Below are 11,667 nucleotides of genomic sequence, written 5' to 3' on the forward strand. Positions count from 1 at the left end.
ATGGTTTTCTCATACAGAGAATTGTGTGAAAGTAATGCCCTTTCTTCCCTTTCAAGAAAGAAAGGGCATCTCATGTCACTCAATGAAATGATATTTGTAACCTGGAAATATCCTTTTCAATGGGAATGGGTGAATTCATTGTAAGTATGTTTGTAACGAATGTTTAATGAACAACAGGGCTTCAAATAGTGACATATTTCTCCTTGAAAAAAATGACCGTTTCCTGATAAAATCCTGCGACACTTCAGATTGAGTGGCAGGTGCAATAAACCCCACCAATGATCTACAGGAGCTCCCAGCAGATACATATCACTGAGATATGAAATCACAGAATACACAGAGTCACCAGCTGTAGTCAGTTGTCGTCACGTAAAGTTAAGAGGCCGTGCCACTAAGAAAATTTGATTATTACAGCTTTCTGCATCACCAGAAATTACAAAAGTTGTCAAGTTGGTCAAGTTGCTTTCAGTGGAAATTAAAGAACACCATGATATACATGGTCTTTACAAGTTTCAGCAAATTTTTGTTCATGGCCGCATATATGCCCTGTGCTATGCTACACAGAACAGGGAGTTTATAAATTTAAATGGTATAATACAAGGTATGTGCATCTGATCATTTTAAATAGATACACTGTAAAGTTGTATTTGTTGTTCAAAGCCAGGCACAATGGAATATTCAGTCAGAAAAAGCAACATTCAGAAAGCCTAAAAATTAACACTATTGCTATTCTGTAAAGCGTCTTGAGACAATTTGACTGTAATTGACGCTATATAAATAAAACTGAATTGAATTGAATTGAATTAACCCTTAAAGAAGGCTAACAGTTGCAGTGTCGTTGTAGGATTACCCACAAATCCTTCAAATGTAGAAATGACCAGAGCACTGACCACAAGCTACATCTGGGATTACTTCAAACGGATTTGCTGTGGTATTAAACCTGATTGATGGTGTGAGGTCAGCAGGAAGAAACAGAAATAGATCACTTCCTAAGCAACACATAAGTTTGTGTAATAAAACAACAGGAAGCTGACTCCATGTAAAGGAAGAATGTTGGGCAGCAGCAAGGCACCGTATTCTGTGAACATTCTCAGTATCCTACCGATCCTTTCTGTCAGGGGTCTCCAACCTTTTTTGGGATGAGAGCTACTTTCAAACAATAAAACACATCTCAAGCTACTTCTAGTCCCCTTATTGTTTTTTTTGTTTTTTTGTTTGTTTTTTGTCGGCTGCATATTTAGCACATTATCATATGCTTACTTTTAATTAGATGTGCATGCGGTCGACCAGGGTCTTATAATTTGGTGTGCATCCTGAGAGGTTCACTCTGATGCAGACATCCAGGTGGGCATCAGTGAGGTGAGTTTGGAACGGGGACTTGATGAAGTTCAATTCAGAAAAGACAGATTCACAAAGATATTTTGAGCCAATCATCCATCCATCCATTCTCTATACACCGCTTTATCTTCACTAGGGTCGCGGGGGATGCTGGAGCCTATCCCAGCTGACTCGGGCGAAGGCAGGGGACACCCTGGACAGGTCGCCAGTCTGTCACAGGGCTACATATATAGACGGACAATCACACTCATGTTCACACGTATGGGCAATTTAGAGTGATCAATTAACCTCAGCATATTTTTGGACTGTGGGAGGAAGCCGGAGTACCCGGAGAAAACCCACGCATGCACAGGGAGAACATGCAAACTCCATGCAGAAAGATCCCAGGCCCACCCCGGGATTTGAACCAGGGATCTTCTTATTGCAAGGCGAAAGTGCTAACCACTATACCACTGTGCAGCCCTGAGCCAAACAGCACAGCACATTTCATGGCTCCTATGCAGATATTGGGGAGCTTCTTTACATCCACAAGCTTCCAGAAATCGTCAGTAGACTTGCATGACTTCAACTGGATGTCATTTTGCAGACTGAGAATTTACATCTCCAAATCAACGTACTGAGAGTGAACACCTCACCCATCTTTTCAGAAATCTCAGATATGTCGACATCCAATGAAGGGGTTTGAAATAAAGGTGACAGAGGTTTCCAAGCTCACAAAGTCTGTGAATCTGTCCTCAAACTCTTTTCTGGATGCCCATGGCCCCAGATGCAGCAACATTTTCGTCCAGAATTTTGTGCTGCATTTTCCTTTTCTTTCGCTTGTTGGAGAAACAGGCATGGCTTTGCCTCGGAGGCTTTGACAGCACTAATCGTATCACTGATTGTCTTCCCCTGGCCTTACAATTCACAGTTCAGATCACTTAATTTCTCTGTCACATCTGTGAGAAATGCCAGGTCCAGTAGCCATTCAGTGTCAGACAGCAGAGTTGTATCTTCATCTCTTGCTTCCATGAAAGCTTTGATTTCAGTCAGAATTGCTAAAAAAACAATGCAGGATTTTTCCTCTGCTGAGCCATCTGATTTCTGTATGCAGCAAAAGATCACCATATTCTAATGACAGTTCTTCCAAAAATACTTGAAATTTCAATGTTTGCTCGAATAGAATTTATTATCTTTATGACAGGTGTCATAGCATGGTCTAACCCTATTAATCTGGCAGAAATGGCCTGTTGGTGGAAGATACAATGATAGTTAAAAAATTTAGGAAAATCTGGGTCCGCTTTACAGTTTGCATTATGTCTCCCTGTCACAGTGTTCTGCAGTGTTTTTGTAATGGATAGCTGGCTGAAAACTGTGAACAAGTCTGGTCTTCCTGGGAAATTCAAAGCCTGGTTGTACCGGCATGACATTCTTCCCAAGGTTTTGTGGCCCTTCCTTATTTAAGCAGTCCCAATCACAATTGTGGAAAACCTGACAGAAAAGGGTCACCAAACATCTCAGGAGATGGCTGGGGCTACCATAGAGGTCAGCAGCATTGTACTCTACAGATACAACAACAAACTCAACTGCCCTTAGAATCCTTGTGGAAAACATTCAAAGTAGCAAGAGCCAAAGAGATGGTACAGTATAAGGACTCAAGTAATCGTAAGGTGGTAAAAACAGGGCTCCAAGTGAGGACTGACAGGAAATGGAGTGCAAAAGCAGCAGTTAATGAAGCAGAGGCAAGGCTGCATCACAAGAGGCTGGTGGGCATGCTTACACAAGGACGAGCGGGTCTGGAGTCCTTTCCATCACCTCAGTTTAACACATCCAGGAAGGCAAGATGATGTCTACTCCAGGAGGAAGTGATAGCAGCAGTGGAGGAGGCAAGAGTCAAAGCTCTGCTTCTCAGAGCTAGCAACATGTCTGTAGGCCTTCTGTCTTATTATTTTTAAAATTTTTGTTGTTTTCTTTTCCTATGTGTAGCTTTCATATTAGTACTCCATGTTTTGTTGCTGAATGTATTTCTTCCACAGTTAGTGCTTTTTGTTTGTTTGTTTGTTTGTTTTATTTCTGATCTATTGCTCATGGCCTCAGACAATGAGCACAGCTCATCTGACGCATATGGACTGCATATAAGCAACGTATCATTTGTCTCTTATTCACCCATGAAATTAAGGTGCTAGTTTGACCATCATGCGAAATTTGGAGTTCAGCATCTTGGCCATCAAACTGCTGGACCTGTTAGAACTGGATGACTGGCTCCTCCTCTTGAATCATATCTGCTGGCATATTTGCTTTTTTTTTTTTTTACTCAACTCGTTTACAAAGATAAAAATGAAAAATGTTTACCTCATATAGCACATTCGAAATAGCCTAAAATGTATTTGCATCCATTTAAACTGGTTGTGGAAAGTAAAGTTTTTCCTCAGACAGTAGCTGGAGCCTCCCTCCAGCTCCCTGGGCTGCAAGTCCACTGGCTGTTTTATGTTGCTTCTGTTTGAAGTCAAGGTGGGGTCAGAGGACCAGTAGCATAAATCATTGTACTCAAATGATGGTGGAGACTGTGGGAGGACAACTTGAGGCTGCCGAGGCAAAAGTCTGGCGAGGCGATGAAATCCAATCTGCAAAGTTTTCATGAAGGCTTGTTTTTCTAGTCCTGGGCTCGGCCATTGATCAGCTGTGGTATCCAAACAGAGCAGAGTTTTAAGGAGTGCCTGCTGGTTCCTGTATTGTTTTTTGGGGGTTTTTTTTGGTTGAATTTGTACACCCCACTACTCTTTTCTCCCGGGGACACACAGCGTATTTACAGTCCTCACCAGTTTGCTATGTCTGGGTCCAGGATTTATCCTCGATCCTCACCTGCTGGGGTCTCTGCTTTGATTAATGCTCAACACATCATGCTCTGGTTTCTAACAAAATAAACCTGTCCAGTTTTACAATGACATATCCCACATACCTCCTTGTTTAATGATGAATACGAGAGAGCTTCCACAGAATGAGAAGAGCAAAGAACTTACAAGAGGAAACACTATAACACTCATGCTAAAAACCTAAATTTAGATGACATAAAAGAAGCACAAATTATGATTGTGGTAAGGCAATTAAGAAATGTAGTCTTTGAGGAATGAAAGAGTTAAATACACTTGGTCATTTAGAGGACTAAAACATGGAAATAACAACAACAATACATGTAAGTTTCCTTATTTCATTTTCCACTACTAACATACTGCATTTCACCAGATATCCATTTATCCAGAAATACACCTGGCATTAAAGAAAAGGAAAAATGTGCAGTAACTGTATTAGTCTGATTATTATCCTGGAAAGATGATTTTAAACCACCCCCCACCCCCCCACCCCCACCCACACACACACACACACACACACACACACACACACAAACACACACACACAGCCCTTTTTGCAGCATTCCACTTACTGGTTCCTGAGTTTTTTTTCCACAAAGCTACAGACTTTTTAAACCTAACGTAGAGATGTTTGTTGTATTCCCTGAAATTTTGTTTTGGTTTTTAACTCCTCACTAGGTATGTGGAGATTGTTGTAGTGATTGAGATGCTGCATACTGAAAATGAAAGCACATGAATAATAAAAATCTCCAGTACTGTGCTGTTTTTTGTCAAACTTTTTGCCAGTTTGTCGATGGTACGATGCACTTGTGCTCAAATCAGTGTGTGCTGTTTGGTATGTTCTGTGGTTCTGTTTTTGTATATTTATTAGTGCTATTTCTTTAATGAATAATGTATGTTTACCCTATTAAGATACAAATCAAATAAATTCAAATATGTGCAAATAATTTAATAATGAACACTTTTTTCTGCTCAAACTAATAACTTTTCGAAGAAATGTAATTTTCGTTTTGGTAAATATTCTGAAGTAAGACGAGTCATCTGACTATGAAATTTAGTGAACCCATTTATATACACAGTAATATGCCACAGCACTAATATTTATGTTGCTGAAAAACAATTATAGTAAATTAATAGTGCTGCTAAACACCCTTGAAATATATTCAGAAAGCTCATTTACAGCATAATGCTGCAAAACACAATTACAGTGAACTGTTTTTACAGTACAACATTAAAGCTATACTTTAAACAGGTGACTGTGGCAATTTAGTGCTCTCAGTATCTAACTGTGAAAATAGAATAAATTGTCTAACAATACATTTTCATACATAAGAACCACCACTCATTGGATATTCTTTTCTTTTTCAGTCAATTCAATATAAACCCTAAAGGTGGTTTTGTGAAAATTCCAGTAGATCAGTAATTTCTGCAATACTCAATTGGCTCCAAAAAACATTCTTAATTCTGATGTTTGTTTTGAACTTCCTTTTGACCATGTTTAAATGACGAAATGCATGGAATTTCTGTCATTTGATTGGAAGATTAGATATTTGCTTTTACAGACAGTTGAACAAATGTACCAAATGACATGGCCGAGTGTATGTTCTTCGGTTAATTTCACTGTAACACTGGCACTCATCTAAAATGTTACAATATCACCTCATGGTGTTTCTCTGTCAGTAAATAGTATCCCATGACAGTAGCATCTTTTCTGTCACAGCATCTAAAGAAGCTGAACATTACAGGTAAGTTACTGTTTAAACAGCATTCTGCTTTTATTGCAGTTAATTTCACCCATTCAGTCTGTGTGTTATGTTCAGAGGCTCCTCAAGTACAGAGGAAGAGAGGGCAAATGCATAATGCACAATAACTCTCGGTTAATATATGACATGGAATTACAGAAGAATCATTCAGAAACATCCATCCATCCATCCATCCATCCATCCATCCATCCATCCATCCATCCATCCATCCATCATTAATACACTGCTTAATCTTCTGTCGGGTCATGGGGGGCTGGAGTCTAACCCAGCTGACTTATAGGGTGGAGACAGGGGACACCCTGGATAGCAACAAGCACTTTCACATTCACACCTGCAGACAATTTAGAATTACCAATTGTTCAGAAACAGAAATAATAATAATAATGATGATTATTATTATTATGCACACAAATTTACTTTCTTTATAAATTACATAAAATTTCCATTTCATTTTTGATCTGACAACCCCTCTGAGCCTGAATGTAGAAGATCAAGTTTGTTGTTATTAGTTCCTGGGCTGTGACTAAAAAACAGATGTGGCCTGTACAAACAGGGCCCCTCACCTCTACAACAGCTTTTCTTGTGCTTTTTTTTCTTGTGCTTCTACTCTTTTGTTCTCATAATTGCATTGTGTTTAATGTAATCACATTAATTTCTATTTTATTTCACTTCTATTAATGCATTCATTATGTTGAAGTATTATGCACATCCATGGGTTAAAATAAACTGAGAGAACAAATAAGGATTCCAATGTTCCAATGAAAATGTTAGATAATCTCTGGTAGTTACTGCTGGTTTAGCAGCATGTCTCTGCAGTGTAATGTTACTGGAGATGTATGTTGCCCATTGTAGGGCAGCAGACCTCAAGTATGCAGCAGTAACACTGAAGCCCTGGCAGAGGACAAAGGCCCTTCAAAGAAAGCAGACAGCCACAGAGAGAAACCCAGCAGAGTGGATGTGACAGTCAGACAGCCTGTTGTCGCGCTGCTCAGCCTGTCTAGAAGGAAGCGCAGTCCACCAGGCGAGACCACCCAGCTGCAGATGCGGCCCCTCCAGCAGCACTGCTCATACAGTATCAACACATCAAACACATCAGACTTGTGTCTGAAAACACATCCAGTTACTGTGACTGACGTGAGCGGCACTTATTACTTTTCCGTTATTTACAATTCTACAACTTCATTCAGCAGACGCTTTTATCCAAAGCAACGTACATCTGAGAGTAGATCCAACACAAGCAGGGATCTAGTCAGAATAAAACAACCTGGATAAGAGTCATTAAACAAGTGCAACTGTGATAATAGCACATAGGCAGTGCAGGAGGTAATAGGAAACTTTTTAGTTCTTTTAAAAAGTTTTTTTTCTTGCAGTCTGTCAAGTGCAAAGGTGTTCAGTAAAGACTGAACAAAATTTGGTAACTTGTTCCACCACTGGAGAAAAACAGAAGAGAAGAGTCTAGCTATGGAAGTCTATTGAGGACCATCCTGTCTATTGTATTACAACAAAACACCTGACTACAGCTACATCAGTCAAAGTTCAAAATGCTCACTGTTGCGTTCTAACGGATAGATCTGATGACACAGATCATTTATCAGTTAAATAACTACAGCAGTATTAAAGCCAGTAACAAATACGCATCAGCATATTCGTTCTCAAGTCCCCATTGAATCTACACATTTAAGTCAATCAGTCTTCATGTGGAAAAAAAGTCACCCAAAAACCATGTAATACATCTGGTATTAATACAAGATTAATCCAGTAGGCTGCTGTAGCTCTTTTCTAATATAATACAAACAACAAAACAAGCTCACTTGTAGTATGTCATGAGTTAAACTCTTGTGAAATTTACAGGAATGCAGCTGAGTGTATGTTTGTGTTATATTAAGAAAATGATTTACAATGAACATGAAGTCAGTGTATTAAAAATGACAAACCAGAAATGGAATCTAACAGTATCAGAAATAATTGTGTTGCTGTGAAATTCTTAAAATTCATGTCCAGTTTTATATGAATACAAGAAACAACCATTTAAATGCAAAATATATTTTAACTTGTACTTGTTGTATCGTTAATTAAAATACTCACTAAAAATATGGGGTCAAAATAATTTACTATAGAAATGTACATATAATTTTAACATAATCGGGATAGACCGATGCACCGTGTGTTCTGTAAAAATGTGCACAAAGAAAAGTCGGAAATAGCGGCAGAACCACAGCTTCTCTGTTGTAGCTAGTCTGTCACTTTCTTTTTCTTTCCTTTAAACACAAGCTGATGTGTGAGGCCGGCCGAGGCCGCGGAGCAGCTTACTGTTGGTAGTCGCTCTTGCAGTACAGTTTGGTGTCTCTGCAGTAGCAGGTGGCGCTGAGAGGCCGCTGGCACGCGGCGCACTGCAGACAGTGCTCGTGCCAGGACGCGTCGTTGACCCGCAGCAGGAAGCGGTCCGAGATGATCCGAGTGCAGCCCTCACACACGGCCTGCAGGGGGGAGGCAGCGCCTGTACGAGGAGGGGACAGAGGGTGAAGCCGAGGCCTGCTGCTGCTGGACAACAACACATCAGCACTGATGTGTGACTGGGATGAGAGGCCTATTTATTATCTATATTTTAGCCATACATTACTATAGATCACCTATATATATATATATATATATATATATATATATATATATATATATCACCTATATTATGTTCTATATTACAGAATATGTTTCTATATATTAGAGATATATTATGATATATTACTATATATTACCTATTTATCATTATATATTATGAAATATATTGTAACATTACCAATATATTACATACATATTACTATATATTCCTAAATATTACCAACGGTGAGTTCATCGAAGAAAGAGAATTAACATATAAGCACAAAGATACATTTCCATTCACTTTCGTCGTTTTCACATAAAGTGACTAATCTGGAACCTCACATATCAAAAGTGAACACTAAGGAAAGCGTTGCTAAAAACGCCCATTTGAACTGGAACAGGCCTGAATTATAAAGAATAGGTTTCTTTATAATTCAGGTAAAGTACTTTTTCAATAACCTTAATATTGTTTGACTGATCTGAGAAAATCAAAATAATAAGCGGCTGTATGAAATAATCATCATTATTATTGTTATTTTATCAGAATAGGAATCTATGTGTGTGGGTTTTCAGTCATCCAGATCACAGTAATATAGTATATATATATATATATATATATATATATATATATATATATATATATATATATATATATATAGATAGATAGATAGATAGATATAGATATATACATACCACACACACACACACACACACACACACACACACACACACACACACACACACACACACACACACACACACACACACACACACACACCACATCTGTACACGCTGTGTCATAGTTATCAGTAACAGACTAACTGCTTAACATTTGCAATGTCCTGAGTTTATATTTGTGAATAAACTGAGGGTTTAGGGTTTAAATAACTGAGTGTAAACGCGAGATTCTTTTTTTCATGCCTGAGATCATGCATACCGCCTCCATTTGTTCTCTCCTTTATTGAAAATGATACAGATGATCTCATTTATGTAGTCGCAGTGGAGATCCATATCTCCATCAAAATAGTTCCTTCATGACACATTTTCACGTTGAACTGTTATTTGAATAAACATAGTTTATATAGAGTCTATTAAACATTTTGAAAACCATAGCAGCATAAATTTACATTCAGAATTTGGTTCTAGCAAAGGCGGGTGGACAGAAAGTGGAATATGAATAAACCCCAGAACGTAACATTAGTGTCTTCTCTGCTCAACCCGGTGTCGGCTGCCGGTTCCCGGTATGATACAGCAACACAACTCACCGATCAGCCCGTCCAGACAGCTGGCGTCGCTTCGCACACGGTCTTCGATTTTAATGTCGTTCAGCATCGTAGCAGGGCAGAGGTTCGGCCTCACCAACCTAAACACACTTGTTGCAGTTCTTACACCGTCAGGTCTCAGCCTGTGAGCTCTTTCTCTCTCTGCAGACTGAGAGGAGAAACTCTGACGGAGCTGAAGGTCCACAGAGTTGAGGCCACCGACAAGTTCTCAGTCTCCAGGACAGATGTGCAGAGAGGAGCTGCTGTCCATCCAGCGGTGTGCAGTGAAGCTCCAGCTGTCCTCGGCCTCATATGGCATCCTGATCCTGAGCCCGGTCCCCCTCTCTCTCTCTCTCTTTCCGGTGGGTGACAGGCTCCCCGGTCCTCCTCCTCTCACACGCAGCGGCTCTGTGGATGGATCCGCCTCCGCTCAGTCATCCAGCTCACTGCTGCACAGCCTGAAATCAAATAAATCCTCCACATGCTACAAGAGCATGGAGGTGAAGCAGACTAAACGCTACTTTAGTAAATTTCCAGGCGAGAGGGACGATATTTCTGTCTGAAATGCCGAGGCTGATCTGCGTTTCAGCTTGGCCACTTTCAGTCCATCCAATAAAAGAAATGAATCACGGCCTGTTTTCCCCATGTATGTATAATGTAGACACATTTTTCCAAAAAATTAAGGATTTTTAATTTTTCTTTTGCTGTTGTTGTTGTTTTTATTTCTGAAAATAAAATATCTAACGCACCGCATGTTACAGTATCAGAAATAAATGACTGCTTGCAAGGTTAAAAAAAAACTTATTTACTGCTTTAGATTACATTATTTTTGGCAAATTAATCTTGAAAATTGTATCAACGATTTTATCAATTTATGCTGTGCGTAAGTTAGGTTTAAATTTAAAGTTTTCTTAACTCACAAAGAGTAATGCAAACTACTGCGTTATTTTTTATTCAGCCCCAACATTTTTTTAGACTGCAGATTGTCTCTTATGAGACAAAGCTGGGCGGTTCAGCATTGAACTGCAAGAAACTACAGAAAATGATCTGCCTCTACTGGGTAACAAACACACTCACATATATAACATCATGACTAAAATCTCAAAAGCATCGGTTTGTCTAAGTGATGAAATATTGAGAACCAACATCTCATATGATGCAAATATTCTATTCTGTATGTCTGCATGTCTGCCTCTTGTTATATCTTTCTATGTTCAGGGCTGAAATCTGAGCAGATGCGGCTCATTTTATCTCATATGAAGGGAAAAATCGCATGTTCGACTTTGTCCGAAAAACTGTGGAGAAATACGAAGTAGCATTTGGGTGCCTGTGAGGAGCGGAAGCAAACTGCTGCCCTCCTCTGAAACTGGAACAGCCCGTTTGCTTCTCTGCTCTCTTTACTGCATGGTATCCGCGAGAAACACATTTTCTTACTATTTGGAACATATCCTAATCACTCCCTTACTAGCTGGTGATCCGATGTCAAATTACACTCCTGAAACATCCTCATTTAAAGACCATGTGGACGTGCTGAAATCTACATTTTCTGCCTAGAATGACGGCATTGTTTAGTGTGCATTTCCAGTGAACTTTCTGAGCTGAGCTGACTGGAAGCCTCTGCCCTGCTGAGCTGCGTGTTCGCTGTCTCAGTTTTTGTGCCCGCTGGATACCAGCTGTCCCGATACTGTAAATGCAGACTTACACTGTTTCCCCTCCCATTAATGGATGCTATAGGGATATTGGAGGTCATTTTACGTCCCATCCATCAAATTTCAAATAATCCATGTACAGACTACTAAAACATGAAGATATTGCGTAAGTGTACTTGTCCTAGGACACAATAAAAAATATGAAATA

At 39.4% G+C, this 11,667-nt stretch overlaps 1 protein-coding gene across 1 annotated transcript in view; it reads right to left on the bottom strand.

The window, feature by feature from the left end:
- LOC110969962 (LIM/homeobox protein LMX-1.2-like) overlaps positions 1–10,247 on the bottom strand; it is a 66,319-nt gene extending 56,072 nt beyond the window's left edge. Inside the window, exons 1-2 of the mRNA XM_051938908.1 lie at positions 9,814–10,247; positions 8,261–8,447 (exon numbers count right to left, since the gene is read on the bottom strand). Of these exons, the coding sequence (XP_051794868.1) occupies positions 8,261–8,447; positions 9,814–9,880 (254 nt within the window). The 5' untranslated portion in view covers positions 9,881–10,247. The remainder of the gene's footprint in view (positions 1–8,260; positions 8,448–9,813) is intronic.
- Positions 10,248–11,667: the final 1,420 nt, after the last annotated feature.

Source organism: Acanthochromis polyacanthus, chromosome 18 (assembly GCF_021347895.1).
Source record: "Acanthochromis polyacanthus isolate Apoly-LR-REF ecotype Palm Island chromosome 18, KAUST_Apoly_ChrSc, whole genome shotgun sequence".
In the NCBI taxonomy this organism is placed as follows: Eukaryota; Metazoa; Chordata; class Actinopteri; family Pomacentridae; genus Acanthochromis; species Acanthochromis polyacanthus.